Source organism: Leptodactylus fuscus, chromosome 2 (genome assembly GCF_031893055.1).
Source record: "Leptodactylus fuscus isolate aLepFus1 chromosome 2, aLepFus1.hap2, whole genome shotgun sequence".
Lineage (NCBI taxonomy): Eukaryota > Metazoa > Chordata > Amphibia > Anura > Leptodactylidae > Leptodactylus > Leptodactylus fuscus.
In genome coordinates, this window is record NC_134266.1 from 148617950 (window position 1) to 148641260 (window position 23311).

Genomic DNA, 23311 nt, shown 5'->3' on the forward strand with positions numbered 1-23311 from the left:
AATACGCCTGTAAAAATACGCCTGTAAAATGTCATTGAAGTCAATGGGATAGCAAAATTTACAAGTGTAATTTTACTCTACATAATAAGCTAGCGTTTACTCAGTGTGAATGTACCCTAAGGGTGCATTCAGACTACGTAACGCCGGGCGTGTATGAGAGCCGTACACGCCGGCATTACGGCAGACTGCCGAACACTTCCCATTCACTTCAATGGGAGCGCTCGTAACAGCGGCGTTTACGAGCGCTCCCATTGAAGTGAATGGGAAGTGTTCGGCAGTCTGCCGTAATGCCGGCGTGTACGGCTCTCATACACGCCCGGCGTTACGTAGTCTGAATGCACCCTTAGGCTGCATCCTGCTTTTTACATCAGTCATACAGCTGTTACATGCACAAACCATGCTCCCCATGTTCACTAACTTCTGATTAGTTCTTTTTCAGTTTGATTTATGTTGTGCAGTATAGATGTATTTATTATGCATTTATATGGCTGTGAATATACATGATTACATGTACTATTGTGGAATGAGTTGTGGCTATTTCTAGTTCTGTGTCTTAATGATAGTACGACAAGTGACATTTTTTTACTACAACCTTTTTGGAGTTCTTTTTATCACACCTCTTTCTTAAATGTGCAAAACATTCTAAGTATTTATATGATGTTCCACCTGTCTCACATGGAGGTTACATTTACACGTCATGCATTTAGAATTCAGAAAGCAGATTTGAATGTTCAGATGAAACCCTTTTCATTTCCTGTACACATGTAATCTGCTGATATTGGTATAAACAGTAACGCTCAAGTCTAGACGTGTGCCCTGAAATTAAGAAATGCTATGTAAAGACATTCCCTATTATTGGTATTGCGGCCTACATTCTAATTACAGGTCTCGTGGCCCTTTTATCATGACTGCTGCCCTGTCTTCTGCACAGTCTCTCTAGCTGTCTACACCTGTTAATTGCACAGATTACTGGATTCTGGGTATTATTATTTCTAAATTTGTATCCTTCCTGAATAAACTACAGAAGCTTTCAAGTTGTAAGGCCAAGTTCACATCTGTACATGGGTTTCTGTTCAGGATGTCCGCTTGGGGACCCTGCTGAATGGAAACCTAATCCACATAAAAAAGCTGTTACCTAAGGAAACCTGCAGAACCCATAGACTATAATGGGGTCCGTGTGATTTCTGCATGAAAAATGTTGAGAGAAAAGTGCTACTTTTATCCTTATGGCAGTCTTATAAAAAATCTTTTTAATGGTCACAGTTGTTTTAGCATACTTTGCATAAATCAGTAGTACAGTAGTACATCCCTGCTAAAACTGACTTTCACTTATCTCTGTTACATTCAGCTCAAGGTGGACTCAAGATTATACATGTCTAGAGGAGTCGGTGGAGAACTTAGGGGAGCTAAAAGTGTGTCGGCGTAGACTGGTCCACAGAGAAACAGATGAATCGCTGGTGGGCCCAATCCCTTTCATGAGCAGTGTACAGAGATGTTTAATAATGTATCTACCTGACTATGAAAACAAAATTTTATGATAACATTGAACTTTCTACTTTTCAATGTAATCCCCCTTGACTTCAACACCCTTATTCCACTTTGACTTGAGTGTTTCGATGCCCTCAGAATAGCAGGACCCTGTTACTGCCTCTTTTACTGCATTGTCATCAGGAAATAGTTTCCTATGCAGGAGTGTCTTCAGGTTATAAAAGGGAAAGTAATGACTGGGAGCCAGGTCTGGACTGTAGGGTGGATAGATTGTAAGCCCTCACCTATAGATTGTAAGCCCTCGTGGGCAGGGCCCTCTACCCCACCGTGCCAGTCGGTCACTGTTAGTATTATATCTACCTGTATATTTTGTGTAGTGTATGTAACCCCCAAATGTAAAGCTATATAAATAATAATAATGGTTAACCCCTTAACATTCAGCACTGTAATAGTGGGTGCTGTAAGGGTGCGGGCACAAGAGCCGTGCCTGTGGTATTATTTCTGGCTCTCAGCTGGGGTAATATCCTGGGTTCCAAGGGGTTGCCACGACAGCGAGGAGGCTGGGCAACAGCCGCCTGACTGCTTATGCATTGTTCCAATAGGAACTACTGTGCAGGGATCTGCAATACTATGTATCTATGGATCTGAGATCCCAGCTTCAAGTTCCCTTGTGGGACATGTGAAAAAAGCACACAAAAATAAATAAATAATAAAAAAGGGGGGAAAAAATCCAAACGAAAAACTTTTAGATTTAACATCCACGAAAAATGTGTCCAACAAACCAATATTCATAAAACACATAACTTTTGCTTCATTTGTTAAATAAAAGGAAACATCTTACATATGATTCCAGGAACATGATGATGAAAGTGCACAGATGCCATGGGCATTCAGGACTGAATACCATGTCCTGAAACGCGTAAGCCTTGGTATCTTCTTTTTGTTCCTGGAATCATATGTAAGATGTTTCCTTTTATTCAAGAAATGAAGTAAAAGTTATGTATGTTTTATGAATATTGGTTTGCTGGACACATTTTTCGTGGATATTGAATGTTGTTTAGCCCTATTTAAGTCCTGGGCTTGTTCTGTGCAACCATAGGAGTTCTACTTTTGAGCTAGATGTAGCGGTAATCATTTTGGAAATTACTTTGTATTTAACCCCTTAACGACCAAGGGCGTAATGGTATGGGGATATATGGAAAGGGCTCTGGAGCGGAGCTGTCTCCATACACGGCAGATGCCAGCTGTAGAATACAGCCAGAATCTGCAGCTTAATAGATGCAATTGGTGCTGACCCCAATCACAGCTGTTAATCCTTTAGATGCCACACTCATGTTTAACTGCAGCATTTAAAGTGCACAGATGCCATGGGCGCCACCATCTTTGACCGATTGCAGTGATTGGTTGCAATGACAACAAGGAGCGTATTGAAGGCTCTCAGGCTTGCCATTACATCAGTTCTATTACATGCTGCCATATGCAGTGTGTAATAGAAGTGAATGGATTATTAAAACAAAAAAACACAAGTTCAAATCATCACACCCACCATAAGCATAAGTAAACATAAACACTTGGTATCTCTGTGTTCAAAAATGGCCAAACTATTAAAATATGAAAAATATTTTATCCTATATGGTGAACAGCAAAGTAGTGGGGGAAAAAATCAAAATAACCAAATTGTGTATTTTTTCAGCACTTTGCCTCCTAAAAAAATTTAATAAAAAGTGGTTAAACCATCAGATGGTATCAACACAACGTCATCTTGTCCTGCATAAAAAGACGCCATACCCAGTTCCATACTTGTATATTTGAAAAAGTTACAAGTGTCAGAACGTGGAGACACATTTTTTTTTTCGATTTGCAAAGATTTTCATTTTTTTTAAGGTATTGTAACATTACAGATACTATATCAATTTGGTATTGCCGTGATTGTACTGACCCACAGAATACAGGTAACATCATTTTTACCACACAGTGAATGCTGTAAAAATTAAACCCATATGAAATTGGCAAAAATGTGTGCAATCATCCTCTCTTGGATTTAGGCTTCTTTTATTCCTTTGTAAGTAATTTAATCAAGGAACAATACTCCAAATCCGTCCTTTTTTTTTCTAAACCTGCACTTGCCATCCTATCACTTCCTGGGCTTTTATCAGACTGAACAGCTATTGTGTGTGGTGCATATCTAGACTTGTCTCAACCTGCACAGACACTGACAACATAACGAGGTAGATAACTTATTAAACGCTCCTGGTATATGGATTGTGTCTGCAGAATAACGAGGAAGTATTGGTAGTAACCAAATAGTACAAAATTCATAGATTAAGAGAAGAGGTTGATAAGTCAAAATCAAAGTTGGAGGGACTAGATTGAGCAGAAGGTAGAAGTATAAGATCTTTTTATCCCAATCCCCCCCTCTAGGATTCGCCTGTACTTCTTCGATCCCTTGAAAAGACAATGTTTGAAGATTCCCATCATGAACCTCCCACATATGACGGCTGAGGGTACGGTCCTCCCGCCGTCTAATATTGCTGATATGGTCTAGAACGCGCCTGCAAAATTTGCGGCGAGTTTTCCCCACGTAATTCTTAGGACATCCACAGGTGGCCATATACACAAGGCCGGAGGTCTGACAATTAATAAAGCTGCGGATATCGTACGAATTTTTTGTAGTGACACTAGTAAAAACAGAGCCTGCTTTGATAAAGTCACATGCTTTACAATGTCCACAACGGAAGTTCCCCGTTGGGATATGTTTATTAAGCCATGTAGTGTGTATTGTTGGGGACAGGTGGCTATGGACCAATCGGTCCTGGAGGTTTCTACCCCTGCGATATGTTATAGAGGGGGATGGTGTTAATAACGCATTGATGTCTGGATCCAACCTCAACACATTCCAGTGTTTAGCGATGATTGATCTTATTCTAGAATTTTGATTGTCGAATGTACCAATGATTCGTAATTGATTCTCTCCTGTGGCTTTTGGACGAGGATTAAGTAGAGCTGTACGATTTTGTATGGATGCTTGTCTAAAGGCTTCCTGCAACACTTCAGATGGATAACCACGATCCACAAAACGATTAGTCAAATCGTCGCAAGCCTTACGGAAGTTTGAATATGATGAGCAATTTCGTCTTATGCGAAGGTACTGTCCCCTAGGTATCCCTTTACGGAGGGGAAGGGGATGAAAACTGTTCCAGGATAATAAGCTATTTGTTGCTGTTTCCTTCCTGAAAATTTTTGTGGACGCGGGGGATGGCCATGGGCAGTCCATACTATGGAACATGTGACTGCTTGCTAGCGAAAACTATATTTCCCAGGTGCACCTTACTTTGTGTGCTTCCTTCATGCACTGCATATGCTCCATCTGTTACTTAGGCTTGATCTAATATGCAGCTACATTGAAGTCATAGAAAACCTGAGCATGCTCATACTGGATGAAGATGGACTACAGGTTGTATTTATTGGTGACAGTGCTCAAACTTTGGTAGGGTGGGGGAGGGAGTTTCATTGGGAGTTTTCTAGAGACGTACACTTTTGCTAATTGCTTTCAATGGGTGACAATGATATTTTGCAAAGTACTTCTACTCCTTTCTCTCTCCTGTGGTGTTAGTACACTAAGCTCAGTCAGTCACAGTTCCCTGAAATCTCAGTCTCTATCTAAAAATCAATAGTGGCTTCCTTAATTGTCAGTGATAGAGACTACTTTCTAGCTGTGATTGGTCCCAGACATTTCATGCTGACCTTCTCCACATAGTGCAAAAATCTATAAATACTGGCAATGTGCGTCACTGCATCATAATACAATTGTGCACTAAAGCAACGGTTGCTGCTGCTTTGTGCCATTAATACGTAAACTCTTTAGTTGGTGAGGCAATCCACTGAAGGGCTAACTCACTGTGAACACTGCCTGTCAGATCCGGTTATGTCCTCTGTCCTCATCCTGTGAGCTCTGTGTGTACAACAGTAAGTAAACTCATGGTGGTAACAGAATTACTGCTAAGAGATTTTTATTATTTTTTAAGAATTTTTTTTGTCGTGATGATTTTTTTTTCATTCAGTATATTTTATGCCATACATATTTCAATTTGCATACAGGGTAAAGGCACTTTGGTTGCAGAGAACCTACTTCCTCTCCTGACATGCCTAGTTTAGTGAATACTTGCATTCACTATGAAATAGTAATTGCGTCTCATTCTTTTTTGTAAGTCTGCCTTGTGCCGCTCCTCTGTAAATCCTTCTCAGTGTTTGTGAATAAGCTGACAGCTGGGCGGTACCATGCAAAGGGATGTGTCCCTATATAGCCTGGCACTGATTGGCTAGTATAAGACTATCGCCTTTAACAGGTAATACCCGTTGTCAGACATTTCTCAGTGGAATAACAGAGGAACCGCACCATGAAGAGTTCTAAGAAAAAAAATGCTCAAGGGCTGCTATTTTATGCTGGAAGCAATTTATTTACTTAAGCAGACATTACATAGTTTCCGCAGTTTATCAGCTAGACGTCAGCATTTCGGCCCCCTCCAATGTTGAGAAGTAACTGGTCGCACTTCATAGTCAGGTGAGCGCTCCTACGGGGTCACTGCTCCATACAATCTGGTGGAAGTTATGAATGGCAGACCCCCCACTGAGGCTCTTATGATGTATATCATTGACTTTTCATACATGAATAGTAATGAGCGTTATGTCTATAGATGAGTGTTCCAGACTTGAGTTCTCAGAGCTTGCTAGGATAGTCACATGGATACGTTATTAAATCTGTATAGCTTCTCCTTACTACTTGGTTGTTGTTTTTTTAACTGTATGAACAGGATATATTGTAGTAAGAAATGAATTGAATTTTATTATGGTTGCTTTAGTGTGTGTGTGTTTTTTTTTTTTTTTTTCCAGATGGTAATTTTTATTGTATTCTGTAAGTGAAGGTTGGCTGTATTACACAACTTGTGTCTTTTTGTCTATCCTAGTTAATGTGAGTTTGTTTTCTTCTGCAGATAAAGCAGATGGCGCTCATCTTTTTGGAGTAGAATCTATTTGGCATGCTGTTATAAATAAAACCGCAACAATTCCATCCACCTCGTTCAGGGAGGCCCGGCTGTCAAAATGATTGGAAAACTAAAACAAAACTTGCTGCTGGCCTGCCTTGTAATAAGCTCAGTGACTGTGTTCTACTTAGGGCAACACGCAATGGAATGCCACCATCGAATAGAGGAACGCAGCCAGCCTGTCAAAATGGAAAGCCCCAAAGCAACACTAAGAACTGAGCAAAGAGCAAATTCTAGTTTTGCATATAACAAGGACATGCCATTAATATTTATTGGAGGAGTACCTCGCAGTGGAACTACACTAATGCGTGCCATGCTTGATGCCCACCCTGAGATTCGATGTGGAGAAGAGACAAGAGTTATTCCGCGAATCTTGGCTGTCAAACAGATGTGGGCGCGATCCAGCAAAGAGAAATTACGCCTAGATGAGGCTGGGGTCACAGATGAAGTATTAGACGCAGCCATGCAGGCGTTTTTACTGGAGATTATAGTTAAACATGGGGAACCTGCACCATACCTGTGTAACAAAGATCCATTTGCTTTAAAATCTCTGTCTTATTTAGCCAAAATATTTCCCAATGCCAAATTTGTGTTGATGGTGAGAGATGGACGTGCTTCAGTGCATTCGATGATCTCTAGAAAAGTTACTATCGCTGGCTTTGATTTGAATAGCTATAGAGATTGCTTGACCAAGTGGAACCGCGCTATAGAGACCATGTATAATCAGTGCATTGAGGTGGGCTATGACAGGTGTATGATGGTGCATTATGAACAGTTGGTTTTACATCCAGAACGCTGGATGAAAACATTACTGAAATTCCTCATAATACCTTGGAACGATGCTGTGCTACACCATGAAGAGATGATTGGCAAAGCCGGAGGTGTATCTCTGTCCAAGTAAGTATTGGTTGTATAACTTCTAATCAATGTCCATGTATCCCTATGTATATCTTCTTTCTGCATTACCAGATTCCAAGCCCATTGTATCATTATAGACCCCCAGAAATTCAGCCAATGACATTTCTAAGTTAAACCTCACTACATTCCGTGTTTTTCTTTTTATTCAAGGTGATATAATGTACTAATAACATAATAGGACAACTGCTCTAAGGGCTAGTTCACACGTGAGTATAAGGGGAGGTTTTTGACAGCGTTCGGGTCTTCGTTCTGTGGTTTCCGTCTTCTGCGTGCAGAAGACGGAAAGCTGTCAGAGCGGGTCCGGCCGTGAGCGGTGGTGAGCGTTTTATGCTCTCCGCCGTGAAACCGTTTTTTTTTAAATCGGACACAGAGTACTGCGTGTCCGACTCTGTCTTCGGTTTAAAAAAAAAACGGTTTCGCGGTGGAGAGCATAAAACGCTCACGGACGGACATCTTTCAAACTCATTCAAATGAATGGGTATGAAAGAGTCCTGCAGGTTTCCGTTTCCTGCCTCTGTTTTGTGCAGGAAACGGAAACCTGCAGAACGGAGACCGGGCGCAGATGTGAACGATCCCTAACTGATGCTAGTCCGTTTTTTTTTTTTGTTTTTTGGTTTTTTTGATTGATCCATTAAATGGATCAGTTAAAAAACTGGCGATATTAACATCAGTTAATGTCTGTTAGGATAGGTGTCTGTTTTTTATTTATTTATTTTTTAACGGACACCTTCATAACAGAATTTAACTGTACTGTGAACCCAGCCTAAGCTGCGAGACATTTTATGGAATGTGTCACAAATATCACTGATGCGATATTTTAACTAATTGTAATTCCTGTTCCTACGACCTTGATTCTGTGGTGGTTTTCATGATCCATGTGTAATATAATTCACAATAGTCTGCACTGTTTATTTTAGCCATGCCTGGTCATTGTATTTTGCAGTATGGTGTCTGGTAATATTTGTATTGTACAGCTGAACTTGTTAGTTTACAACATGGATAAAAATGCTACAAGGTTTGTGGATTGTGAATCCTGTCTGTATAGTAAGATGAACACATAGTAGTGGTAAAGAGCCTGGCATTCATCAGACACATGTGCTTTCATAGCGCTTATTCAGAATGCAGGCCATGAAGTCTTGAATCACAATTTTGTATAGAGCGAGGCAGCTAAGAATGTCAGTGTAACCTTTAAAACATGGCTCTCTCCCCCTTTCTTTGTCAAAGATAAAGTATATTGGAGGTTTCACACTAGACTAGAAATTCATTGCTAAACTGAAGCAATATAAGTATTTCAAGGTCTAAATCAGTATATGAAACTGAAGGCTCTTATTGGCCGTGTTTAGATGTAGACCTACTACAGTACCTGGGGCCATATAATACGCATGGTGGAAAACAGGGTATCCTAAGATATTTTTTTTTGTCAAAATGTGTCATGTAGAAAGTTTATTGACCTTGCCAATTCCAGTAAAATAATAATAATAAATTTTATTAATATAGCGCCAACATATTCCGTAGCACTGTGCAATTAGTACTAAAAAGAAAAAGTGTCGCTATTGGTGGAAAATTGCACGGATGGTGCAGCTTTTTGATGCCAGGAAACGTAAAGTGATGAGTAAGTTCTCTCATTTGTCTATCATTTTAAGTACCGTATTTTTCGGACTATAAGACGCACTTTTTTCCCCCCAAATTTGGGGGGAAAAGAAGGGTGCGTCTTATAGGCCGAATGTGGCGCCTGGCATCCGCTGTAATAGAGAGGCGGAAGCCGGCAAGTGATAGATGCCATTACAGGTGCCGGGGCCTGCGACATCGCTGCGCTCCTCTGCCCTGCATGAAGCCAGCAGCGGGAGGAGTGATGCTATTCCGCTCCTCCGTCCCCCCGCCGCTGGCTTCATGCAGGGCAGGGCAGCGATGTCTCAGGCCCCGGCGTCTATCCCTCCCCGGCATCCGCCTCTCTAGTACAGCGGATGCCGGGTCAGTATCAGCGGCCCCTTCTCCCCCGGGCTGGTCCCCACCGGCCCCGTACATGTAAAGTTGCAGGCCGGCTCCTGCGCGGCGATATCGCAGGAGCCGACCTGTTCGAGAGACAGCCGGGAGCCTAATGAGGCTCCCAGGCCTGTCACTGCTATATATTAGTACTGCGGCTGGGCCTATGACCAGCCGTAATACTAATACACAGAATGTCCCATAGACGGCAATACAGTTGTATTGCCGTCTATGGGACTTGCAATCAAGTGACCGCAGGCTCAAGCCCCGGGGGGGGGGGGGGAATAAAATAGTAAAAAAAAAAAAAAAAAAAGCTTTAAAAATATATAATAAAAATATGAAATAAATAAAAGTTCTAAATCACCTCCTGTCCCTAGAATATATATATAAAAGTAGAAAATCATATATCATAAACCACCGTTTTTTTTTTCAATAAAAGGTGATCTAAGCAATAGATATTCCCCAAAATGATATAACTAAAAAGTACTTCTGGACCCGCAAAAAAAAACACTCTATGCATCCCCGTACAGCTGCAGGGTCACCTGTCAATGTGGCCTTGCAGCTGTTGCAAAACTACAACTCCCATACATTAAATATTTTACCAGTTTTTGCTTCAAAATTTTTTTTCCCTATTTTCCTCCTCTAAAACCTAGGTGCGTCTTATAGTCCGAAAAATACGGTATATTAAATAAAGTTTCCATTTCAGCAGTCACTTCATATTTACAGCAAAGTTCTCTTCATGTCTTGGACCTTATAGCCAGCTGCTGGTGCTGGTACCGGTTGTTGCCCCTATAGACCACTTGTCAGTATACCTTACAAGTAGGGGTGAACCTGCCCCTTTTGCCGCCCAAGGCGAACTACAGAAAGCCGCCCCCCCCCCCTCGGGAAGAGGGGGTGGAGCGAAGGGGCGTGGCCGCGTGAAGGGGCGGGGCTTAGCACCGTTCGCAGGCAAAGAGCAGGCACGGAGATGACCTGCTCTCTGCCTGAGTGTGAGGGGAGGCTGCTGGAGCAGCCCTGCTCCAGTGGCCTCCCCAAACCACCGCTCGGTGCTAAGCCAGTCCAGGACAGCTTGTCCTGGACTGGCTTAGGTAATCAAAAATGCCGCCCTCCCTGGGGTCCTGACAAAGCGCCGCCTGAAGCGCTCGCTTCAGGTCGCCTCATGGGAGGTGCGGCGCTGCTTACAAGCTGTTAGTTTCCAAAAATCTTACATTAAAGGGGGCCACACGGTGGCTCAGTGGTTAGCACTGCAGCCCTGCAGCACTGGAGTCCTGGTGTTCAAATCCCGCCAAGGGCAGAAAACCATCTGCAAGGAGCTTGTATGTTCTCCCCGTGTTTGCATGGATCTCCATCCCATATTCCAAAAAAGACATACTGATAGGGAAAAATGTACATTGTGAGCTCTATGTGGGGCTCACAATCTACATTTAAAAAAAAAATAAAAAAAAAATCTTACATTAATTTATTGGCAGCAAAATAGCTCAGCTTTGAGGTCCTAGGCTTTGAATACGACTAAAAAAGACACATACATAAAAAGGTTGTGTTCCCATATCTGCAAATCATGGCAGAGTCGGGAAGAACTGGCCACAAGTCCAGACGACCAGGGTGAGAAGTGAGTAGACAAGCTAACAGTTCTGCCATATTGTGACCATAGATCTCCAATAGAAGTGAATGAGGGCTATGGAAACAGTGTAACTAGGCTGTGCTAGTAATTGGGAAATATGAAACCAGCATAGAGCAACACCACTTGCCTGTATCAGTATTTGTATGCCAGATCCAAAAATAGGTCCAAAATACAGATGAGGTGCAAATTTTTACAGTATAACTTTATCTCTATAAAGTCCTCTTCAATTCTGGTGTTGGCTTGTAAACACTGATGCAAAACACTGGCGTGTGAATAAGGCTGACCTATTTATGTCCGTTTTCATGGATCTTTTAATAGATTAAAGTCTATTGCTACCTCACGGATGCAAAACCGCAATGAAAATCTGACTAAACAGACGGCTCAATACTGTTTTCATGGCCGTTTTTTTTTTTATTAACATTTGTCTTTAATATAGCCTGACTGAATATAAGCAAGCTAGGCAGTAATAAGAAATAGCGAACAACATTTACCCAGGAAGCTTTTACCTTCTTCTTGACTAAAATTGCTAGGGCTTGTGAAAAATTGAACATGACAACCATAGTTAACCATGTAACTACTGAAAGATGTTTTAGGAAATCTGAGTTTCCATAAATGCTCTTTCTGGTGTGTCATCTAGGCTGTGTGTGCTTGAAATCCTGTAGTAATACAGTATATATATGGTACGGTATGTATTGGATATTCTAGTTGTGTTGACTACTCAGCTGAATATTGAATTCATCGGATGTGATGAGCTCTGTATAGTCATGGATGGAATGCCAGAGGCCCTGCAAGGAGGAATATAGGATGTGTGCCAGGCAGTTTACATGAGGTAAAGTTATGGGGGGGGGATGCATTGAGTGACTTTAGTAATGGAAAGTAAGGGGAGCCATAGATGAACACATTTATACCATGAAAGCAAATGTCTGTAGAGAACTTACATAGACTCCATGTATGCTGTGACTTGGCGTTTTCTCATCACTTGCCACCTAGTTGGCAGAGTCATATCCTGTGAAAGGGACTGGTAATTACTCACTTGGCACATCCTTGCTGATGGCTCACACTACTGTGTGAGTGACTGTCACAACTACATTACTTTTCTGTCTGCAGTACAAAGCATCTGGAGTTATAGTTTAGAAAAGAGATCAGTGAGAAAAATCCGCATACATTATAAATGCTTTTAAATAATAAGAAAAAACCCAATAAGCAAAATTCTTGTTGCCTATTTTCTTAACTTGATTTCAAATCGGCAAACCTGAAGACTCTTGGATCACCCCTATGTTCCTGTGTAATATGTTCAATTAACCGGGGTATCCCGTCTCCAGTTGTAACAGATTTATACAAACATCTGATTAATTTACCAATATAAAATTATCCATATGAGAAGAGGTGAGATGGATTTCCTGGGCAAATGCCCTTGGACAGCTGGGTCTAAGTGACAAAATTGATATGTCAGTATTTCTCTAATTTCACTTCAGAGTCCTATATGCTTCATTAATATGTATGTGAGCAGCCTCCTAATCTGATAGAGAATGGTTTCTTTTGTATGATCACTATATTGTACTTAACCTCATAAACTTAAGGAAGGGCTCCCAGTTTCCAGTTGGCGAAACTTCACTTGCCTGTGTGACCAAAGGGGTGAGAGCCTGAGAATGAGGATTAGTGTATTAGTGAGGGTGTGTTCAAGGAATCGCAGATCTCGCTGGATCTGAACAGCCATAGTGTCATTTGACATCACTTCAGCTGCCGTAATAGGAAGCTGTTTTTAAAGAGATGCCGGTGAGAAAGTTTGAAGTGCAGATGCACAGTACAATATGTTATGGCGTCTTTGTTCATGGGGAAGCGCATGTAATGCGAATCTTTACAATCTTATTGGTATCCATGTGCATTTCTGTCACCATACTGTACAACTATAAACACTTTGCTGTATTAGAAGCTATGTTTCATGGACAGCACTGGTACCTTGTACTCTATCCTCTCATTTTAAAAGTGCCAGAATAAAGAACTGTTCTTATTTCTTTGGTAATTGTTAGTTCTTTTTTTCTATTCTGTTGCTTTTTAATAATCTGTGACCTCACAGTGCCAGTTTCTGCCCTCCAAAGGAGAGCAATTGCACCCAGTGAGTGTTTTCAAAGTAAGGTCCTCCCATATGCGTGTACTGCCATATCGCATATTATTCCACCATTTGTAACACAAAAAAACGACAGCTACATTATATCATTGCATTAATTGATATAGCACGAGGATATGTCACAGTGCCGCACAAAGACTGGCATCACTTGCCTCAATACCTATCCTCATTTGGGCTACAGTGTGCTTTTGGGGTTTGAGAAGCAACCAAAGTACTTGGTAGCAACACAAGCATATACAGGAGAACATACAAACTCCACGCAGATGTTACCTTAGTTTGGATTCAATCCCAGGACTCCAATGTTGCAATGCACCATTGCTAACCACTGTCCCACATTACTGTGTGATCCTACTATACAAGACTCACTGTAAGAATTTCTCATATTGTAACACCACAAAGGGTATCTACACAGGAGTGCCATAGGAAACTCCACAATGACTTTTTTAGCATAATTAATTTGATATTACAGAGTATGACTTAGCCCACTGTAAGGCTTTGATAACTATGAAGATGGCAAAATCCTATTTCCTTGTGTTGAAGCTGCAATACTGTGTCTGTTACAGGATCTCATAGCCAATGGGGCCACCTCCATTTAGATGATGATAACTGGATGATAGAGTGGTGAACAGGAATAGTACAAAGGGAGGAAAAGACCCCAGGGCAGAATGGAGATTAAAATCATTGTATTACTATGATGCCCTGACCTCACTTGTTACTTCAGGTAATTGTTAGAATGCAGAGGAACAAGCCTGTCTTCTAAAACCTTTGACCCCACTTTCTGTGTGTCTGGCTAGGTTACTGCTTGTGTTCTTTAGAATGTAGACCGGTTACTGTAACTGATAAATATATCATTTGTCTATATATACCTGTAGAATAAATTGCCCCTACCAGGGTAAAGGAAGCATCTCGGATTATAGAAGAAGAGTTAGGACACTTTAGTGTTTTATGGGATTCTAATCCGTCACGCTGTTTATACATGATGTGACTATGAGAGGACAACCATTAATGATTTCCAGCAATTTCATTCAGCACTCATCTCCATTTCCATGTGGCTTAATGGAAAAAAAAATGTGTTATTAGTTAACAATTGGGCACAATCTGTTCCTGGGCAGTCATACTCACGTATGAGTGTTGTGTATTTGCTTACTGATCCACGTTATACATCTCTGGCCATTAGACATGTCATTACCCTTGTAGTTGTCATGTTTACCTGGAAGCAGTTGTCATATCATCTGCAAATAATGTGGCTATCTGGAGTGCATTAGAGCTGTCACTTCACTTTAAGCGTTTGCTGGAAAGCCCTATTTTTTTCCTTTATCTCTCACCTATCCTTCAACACTTACTTAAAATTTAAGTGAAAGAAATGCCATTAACATGACAGCGAGGCCACTGTAAAATACAAAAATCTGATTTATTAAATCATATAATAAATGTTAGTCTATTAAAGGGGACGTCCTGCAGATAACAGTTGTCTCACAATGGATCAAAATAAATAAAAGAAGCCATGCTTACCTGACTAATAGTCCACTGATCCTGTTCTACCAATGTCTGGGTCCAACTATATTGCATGCGTGACTTTTCCATTGGTGGTTTCTGTTAAATCTAAAAACTAGGACACACAACAGACCTACTTATAGTCCACAGTTCTGTCATTTGTGTTTGTTTGCTATTTTAGCAGCCCTTGTGTCTGTTTTTCTGGTCCTAACAGACCAGAATAATGGACGCCATGTTGCAGATTTGAACGTACCCTCAGCTGTTTTTATAAATTCGGTTGATCCCATTTGCCAGTTATTCCACATTGTCCTTACTAACAGATACAAAAGAGAGAGGCAGATATGGCCAAATAACCATTAGTAACTCCTGTGAGGGGGTACAGATATATATAGGACTTCATGTTTGTAGGTTAGGACTACACGGTGAATTAGTTTGAGGCATTCTATGAAGTTGTACTACAAACGTTGGTGGAGATTTGTTAAGCAAAATGCGCCAGAATTCTGGCAGAATTTGTGCCAAAACTTATGAAGTGTTTTAGACACTTTATACAACTTGGGACATTGTCGTCCAAAAAAATTCACTACAATGTTGGTGCACATTTGGTTAAGTCAAGACAATCTGAAAAAATTACAGGTTCATCAAACCGAATTAGACACTTTGTGAAGTCTCATCGATCTGCGCAGAGCTATGACTGGAAGGCCTGCCCACAGTTGATGATGTGGTGGGTAATGGTTCGTGGAGACTGGTATACATCACTTACACAGAAGTTAATGGAACTGAGTGGTGTATCACCAGACAAGTACATTTTCAGTAATCTAGTTTAGTTGGGTACTTTTATTTTAGGGGTTTAGGGGTTTATTTTAGCGCAACAGGGGAATTTGTATTGGGGTTTTGGGTCCTGGAGTAACCACTTACTGTAGGGATTGTAGGGTTATACGTTGGACTTGATGGACTAATGTCTTTATCCAATCTCATCTACTATGTAAAACTATATGTAATATAGTATTACATATATACAGCAACTACTGCACCTACTTCAGGTGTCCTGTGATGTTGGTAAAGGTGGCAGTATATGGAGAGATTTTAGACTTTACTCTGTTCATAGCTGTGCTTCACATGACGTTCCCTCTTCTCTCAGCATGTGTACAGTATTCAGTTAATCCTTAATCCATTAAAAGCCATCTCCGTTCAGTCTAGTGTCCCACTCCCTTCATTAGCGGCAATGCCGCTGACCTCTTTGGTAGCCGTACTACTCAGGTACTACTTGCTAAGCGGCTGACATTTTGCATACGTCTTTCATGTTTCAATCCATGAATAAATCCTTGTTCTTCTGTAGTTCTTGTCAGATCTTCATGTCAAAGTCTGGTGTTTGCTAATGTAGCATTTAACTGTGTCACTGCCAACCATTATTAAAATATCTACTGTGGTTGGTTTTACGTAGTGCATAGACATGTAGTATAACTCTGAAGCCTGCTGGACTTTTGTACTGCATATGTAAGTCACAATACCTATTGAAAGGGTACTTACTCTAGTGAAACCACAGCATAGAGGAGCCTCACTGATACTGAAAGATGCAACCTGGCCACCTAGGAGATCAGATTGACCTGTATGTGGTGCGTATGTGTGACCACATAGTACAATACAGCCACTACTTTTATTTATTCATCCAACATATTCCACAGCACTGCACACCATCACTTGCATCAGTTCATGTCATGGATAGAACTCCTTTCTTTATTCAAGAGCCATACACATGCTAAGGCTAATTTCCTAAGAAGAAAATCGCCTTATGGGTATGTTTTCTGGAGTGTGAGATGAAATGTTGTAACCCACGAAAAAGATAAGAAAACATCCAAATTACTACACTTGTAAATGTTGCTCTTGGTTGGATTTAGGCCCAAGATTCCAGCATTGCAGAGAAACCGTGTCAGCCATTGAGCCACTATGTAGTCTCACCTACTCACATGCCCTACCTAGTGGAGGACAGGATACTACATGTACTGGTTTACCATCAGCCCATCCATCCTCCCATAGTAGTCACAAGTCTGTTCTCCATCATCTCCCCCCTCCCCTCCACCTAGCACTAGGATTTAGTCTCTACAAATTACCTTTCCTCAAAGTAGCCACAAAGGTGGTTCCCCATTGCCTTTCTCCTTCAGTTCAGATTCTCCATGCCCCCTTTCCTAAGTATGTTCAGACTCACCTTCCCTTCTGTTCAAGAGCCTCATATCTGTACTGAAGGAGTCTTAGAGCAGCTGAACAGAGACAAACTGCTGGGGCAACAGCAACGCTAAGCCAACTTTCGTCTACCTCGTCTTTTTTTGGGCATTGTGAGAGGCGGACCTGTTCTTACCAAAAGTGGCTGTCCAACATGTGGTATGTTTGTCTGTTAGGTGAAGGCAACTTTTTTTTTTCCTTAACCTTCTTCTAGCAGGAATAGTGCAGTGGCAGGGCTAGTTGCAAATGGCGACAAGACTGGAAAGTTTTGGTGCCACTTTCAAGTTTATAATTGCATTGGCAACCATTTTTTTCTCTCCATCTGGAGCCCTGGCAGACAGGTCAAGTGTTGCAATCTGGTGGACACATGCCTGGGAAACCATTGCTGTGTGTGATCGAGCGTTATTCTGCTGAAAATTCTAGATGGAAACCCTGTTGAGAGAAGTAACACTTGTGGCCATAGGATGTCCTGCATGTAACACTGAGTTGTTACTGTCTCTCACTTTACTACTAGGAGTGACAGACTGTTGTATGTGTTTATTACATCAGCTGCCATGTTGGTGAGTATCTCCACAGGAGTGAAGTGCTTACCACGAGGCCTCCATACTCTAACCTAATCACTATTAATCTTCAGAACAACCTGGATTTGTCGCTAAAGATGATACAGTTCAAGACCTTAGCAGTTCAAATTTCTTATGTACCAACGCAAACAGCAACAGCGACTGGCTGTCAATGGCAGGACACGTAATGGGCTCTGTGAGTCCAAATTTCCTTCTGCTAAGGTCCTGCAAATGGTCCAGGTAGAGACTGGGTTGTGTAATGAAGCTTCCACCTGAGTCTGGATGGACGAATCAGTTGAAGTGTTTTTTGGACGATATAACAACCCTCTCTACTGGTGGTCTTCTTGGGCCATCTGGAGCCTGTTCACTGTGTGTGCATGCCCTCACGTAACCACTTCTCCTAACAGCTAGAACTCAATGGCCTAAATAACAAAGTGTTGAATAGACCACCCTGCTTCTTTTAGTCCAATGAGGAGCTCGTGGGTAAAATGTCTGAGTGCATTGCAGAGGCATATCTAGTAGTCACTCTCACAAGAGGTAACTGCCCAAAAGTAGTTTCTGAAAGCCTTTTTATAAGGCAGTGGAGCAATCCCTTTTATGTCCTCTTGAGGCAAGATCCAGTGTCTAATCCTTTACATGCTGTATCTACCTCAAATATAACTGTATGCTGAGTTTTGGAGCAATCCCGTATATCTATCTGGGTGCATGTTTTTTGTAAAGTTGTAGTATGGTTCGAACTTCTTAGCTAGTTTGATGTGACAAGCACTGCCTACAGCTTGAATATCACTGATCTTTTTTGACCTTTTATCCTACTGTCAATTGCCTTGAGCTGTAATATCAGACAGACTGGTAACTAGAGACACCATTTGACAACAGGAAGCAAGAGACACCACCTGTGTATTTGTCTGTCTAAACTGCTTGCATTGACACATTACCAACAGGATAGACAGAGGGCTAGTTCACACGGGGCAAGAGGGGGAGGATTTTTACGCAGAATTAGCCTCAAAATCTGCCCCCTCACAATAGAGGTCTATGTAGACCGCTAGCATTCTTTTTTCCGCTAGCAGTTTGTTCCCGCTTGTGGAAAAAAGAAGCAAGCTGCCATTTCTTCAGGCGGCTTCCGCGGCTGATTCAGCCGCGGCGACCGCCTCGCGACACCTTCCTCCGGACTAGGCCCATTTGGGCCTAATCCGGAGCGGAAAGCCACGACTGAATGTGTTGACCCTGAGCCCCGTGTGAACTAGGCCAAACTGTTTAAAGGAAATGTATTGTGTAAACTTTTTGACTATATATTGACACAATCTTTTTTTTTTTTTTTTCCTGTTTTTATTTCTCATTGCATTATTCTACTATAGTAGTGGGGGTTTTTTTGCTACTCTCAGGTGCTGTGTGGCGGACATTATTGTAATATACTTTATTAATCTATCAAGCTTCATTGTAATATAAAACAGACTGTAAAGTTCCCATTAGTAATGCTCTAACTAAGCATTGTCAGGGAGACTCTGTACACATGTACTCAATGTAGTACATAGAGCTGCAGTATTTACCAAAGGAGGGTGGTCATTTTTAAATGGCTATATCTCTGGTTTGATACCACCTAGAAATATGGTTTTGGTATCACAGTTCATGCCTAGTCCCTAGTTTGTAGGCAGTGCATTTTACTACCATTCCTTACTGTCCAGTGATGACGTTGAGCTATAAGGCTGGCCTTTTGACAGTGCAGTGATATCGGTACCATAATTAACGGCATCTATATCTCTGCAGTCGGGGCAGATACCAGCAAAACTGATAATGCACTTTGCATTACTGTCAGCGTCGCAGTGGCATAGGACGCTCGTGTTTGAAGACATGAGACTAGGGGTATCTTAGTTTTTGATGGAACTTTACTAATATGCATAATGGGGATATTGTTTTATTGATGTCTGACCCATCAAAAGTGTTAATATAATGTTTTGTTTTGTTTTGTGGGGATAATCTCCCCATTTTGCTGGCACCTTGATTTACAGTTCACTCAGAGCAAAGGGGCTGGTACATAGTGGGAACCTCTGGCAGTAGTTTTCTGAGCAGAACTCCCATGAATCTCAGGTGTATGTGTTTTTATATATTTTCATGCTTGTTAGGGTACGGTTTGTACAGATCCTATATATTCAATGTACTGTATATACTAAATAATGCCTGTGGTCCTACAGAAGCTGATCTTTTCACAAGCTCCTCTCTCCTTGTCCCCATGCTGAGTCAGAAAAGTTAATTATTTTACATGTCTTTTCCCTGCTCGTCTGTTATCATGGAAACAGCTCTTTGCACTAATAAACATAACTCGCTCTTGTCCAGCTGCTGGACCCACCCACCTATTTCTTACATTCCCATCTTAGCAGTTAAGACATATTTTACTAGCTAGTGAACAGAAAGGTTAAAAGATAGGAGCCCCCTAGTGGCAGGACTTTCAGAACTGTTTTAGGCTGAGTCCCGACATGGTGTCCCGCAGCAAAAAAAAACAAAAACAAGAAAAATGCACTGCGGGAAAAACCTCAGCGGTAACACATCACGGTTCTTCCCACAGTGCTTTGAACAGAGAGTTTGCTGAATTTCCTCGCAGGTTTCCTTAGGTATAATTGACATGCAATGGTATGTAGTGCTGACCACTGAGCCACCGTGCTGCCGTAAAAAGCCAATGTTTTTTCCACAGTTGGCAGACTGCAGCATTTACGCTATGTGGGGGCCCTGTCCTTAGGGTGTAAAACTTTTTTTTTTTTTTAAAGTGATTTTCAATTATCTTCAGGATTAGTTACCATTTGAAGGAATTATTAAATAACCAAGACAAGAAATGTTGTTGCATCACCATGTTATTGTCATAACACTGAAGGAATACTTCATGTCAGAAGTGTTATTCAGCAACTAAATTTGTTTTTATGTTGTACTTTAATATTTGTTCATGTGAGTAAACTTTTACAGTAGAAATACTATATAATGTGCAAGTCTAGATTCAGGGTCAAAATTTGATACCTAGTTGTAAGTATGCAAACATTCCCCTCCAGTTCACGATTATAGCACAGCAACCTGTCAGGGGTAGTCTCCTCGCACCAACGCAATTGACTCTGTAAGTACATTCAACCAATAGTCATTTAGAAATACAGCAAGGGGCACTAATGGTTTAAAGAGGACCTTTCACCATCTGGGGCACATGTGGTATAATATACCACTAGAAATCCGACAGTGCACTGAATTCAGCGCACTATTGGCTTTCATGTTCTGTGCCCGGGGTGAAGATCTATCGGTGCCGGTACGGTAGCTCTTCACTGTCAGAAGGACGTTTCTGACAGTCAGTCAGGAACGGCCTTCCTCACAGTAGCGTCTATTGTGCTGTACTGTGAGAGCGGGGAGGAACGCCCCCTCCCTTCCTGATAGTACTCGCTCATAGACGAGTACTGGGGGGGCGTTCCTCCCCGCTCAGCGTCATCGCTGGGCAGTAAGCAACAACCGCTCTTACAGTACAGCACTATAGACGCTGCTGTGAGGAAGGGCATTCCTGACTGACTGTCAGAAACGCCCTTCTGAATGTGAAGAGCTATCGGTTCTGGTACTGATTAGCTCTTCACTGGGGACACAGAACAGGAAAGCCGATAGTGCACTAAATTCAGCACACTGTTGGCTTTCTAGCGGTGTATTAAACTGCATGTGCCCCAGATGGTCAAAGGTCCCTTTTAAAGGGGTTGTGGTATCTTAGACAAGCCTTTATTATGAAAACATCTCCTGGGACCCCAAAGAAGAGCCAATTTTACTGCAAGAAGATATAGCATTTTAGCATATGGCACCCTTTCAGATGATGTCTATACGCCCTTTGGAATGACCATATCTTATCTTGTTCTTTTCAGGGTTGAGCGGTCCACTGATCAAGTCATCAAGCCAGTGAATGTGGATGCTTTGTCAAAATGGGTTGGCAAAATCCCACCGGATGTCTTACGAGATATGCCAGTCATTGCACCAATGTTGGCCAAACTAGGCTATGATCCGTATGCCAACCCTCCCAACTATGGAAAGCCCGATCAGAAGGTTATTGATAATACAAGAAGGGTAAGTATTAATATTATATGAGGAACACTTATAACTTGCATTATTTTTTATTTTTATAGGCCCAGCACTTAAACATTATCAGATGCTTGAACTGATGTACACAAGTTACTCTGAGCACTTATGAGCACTGGTAACTTTGATGTCCTCATCTTGACCTCCTTTTCTCACCATTTTTGTGCATTAAAGTAAGAGGTCAACTACCTATATATTATGACTTCTATTGTTTATTGTGGCAGCGCTCTTTATATCTCAGATATATGTATATATATGTTTTTTTTCTGTACTCCCATGAAAACAGCAGTATTCTTTCTAGACCAGATCAGGGGTTGGCAGCAACTGAATCGAATTCTGACCAGCATAGTAATTGTACTTGCTACTGTCGAGTGCTTCACCCCCCAATATGTGGTATACACTATGTGATCAAAAGTATCCGGAAACCTGGCTGAAAATGACTTACAAGATCGTGGCGCCCTCCATCGGTAATGCTGGAATTCAATATGGTGTTGGCCTACCCTTAGCCTTGATGACAGCTTCCACTCTCGCAGGCATACGTTCAATCAGGTGCTGGAAGGTTTCTTGGGAAATGGCAGCCCATTCTTCACGGAGTGCTGCACTGCGGAGAGGTATCGATGTAGGTTGGTGAGGCCTGTCACGAAGTCGGCCTTCCAAAACATCCCAAAGGTCAGGACTCTGTGCAGGCCAGTCCATTACAGAGATGTTATTGTCGTGTAACCACTCCACCACAGGCCGTGCAGTATGAACAGGTGCTCGATCGTGTTGAAAGATGCAATCGCCATCCCCGAATTGCTCTTCACCAGTGGGAAGCAAGAAGGTGTTTAAAACATCAATGTAGGCCTGTGCTGTGATAGTGCCACGCAAAACAACAAGGGGTGCAAGCCCCCTCCATGAAAAACACGACCACACCATAACACCACCGCCTCCGAATTTTACTGTTGGCACTACACATGCTGGCAGATGATGTTCACCGGGCATTCGCTATACCCACACCCAGCCATCGGATCGCCACATTGAATACCATGATTCGTCATCCACACAACATTTTTCCATTGTTCAATCGTCCAATGTTTATGCTCCTTACGCCAATTCGGGCGTCGTTTGGCATTGACCTGCGTGATGTGTGGCACCCAATCACCTGACCACGTTCGAAGTCCATGAGTTCCTCAGAGCGCCCCATTCTGCTCTCTCATGATGTCTAATGTCTACTGAGGTCGCTGATATGGAGTGCCTGGCAGTAGGTGGCAGCACAATGCACCTAATATGAAAAACGTATGTTTTGGGGGGTGTCTGGATACTTTTGATCACATAGTCACATTTAATCACATGTAGTTTCTGGAATATGTCAGTTTGTGAACTCTTTGTGATGTTTCATGTTTCATTAGATATATTTATATAGATAAATTGTGGTCCCAGCCTGAGGTTACTGTGGTGCAATGTAAAACTCTGCTGTGCTGTTGCATCAGGAACTTGTAACTCTCCTTGCACTGCAGATTTTGGGGGGAGATAAAGATCAGACAGTTGGATTGCCCAGCAGCAGGTCCTGCTCCAGGTTTTAGTGGGCCCTTGGGTGACAGACTCAGGGGGCCTCCTGTCAATCATGGTAAGAGACCCAATTGGTTACATCTACTGAGCACTGCAGGCAGATGGCAGCAAGTTTAGCAAGGGTTTTCCTATTAACAGATGTTTCTAGTTTTCAGCTGAGCATTGGACACCCTTAATCTCAAACTGCTCTGGCATCTTGCTGGGTGCTGATGCCAGCCTTGCCCAGCAA

At 41.9% G+C, this 23311-nt stretch overlaps 1 protein-coding gene across 2 annotated transcripts in view; it reads left to right on the forward strand.

The window, feature by feature from the left end:
* The window catches only part of TPST1 (tyrosylprotein sulfotransferase 1), a 58964-nt gene that overhangs the window by 17488 nt on the left and 18165 nt on the right, over positions 1-23311 (forward strand). For both annotated transcript variants that reach the window (XM_075264917.1, XM_075264918.1), the window contains exons 2-3: positions 6480-7427; positions 21324-21522. In XM_075264917.1, the coding sequence (XP_075121018.1) occupies positions 6589-7427; positions 21324-21522 (1038 nt within the window). In that variant the 5' untranslated portion in view covers positions 6480-6588. The remainder of the gene's footprint in view (positions 1-6479; positions 7428-21323; positions 21523-23311) is intronic.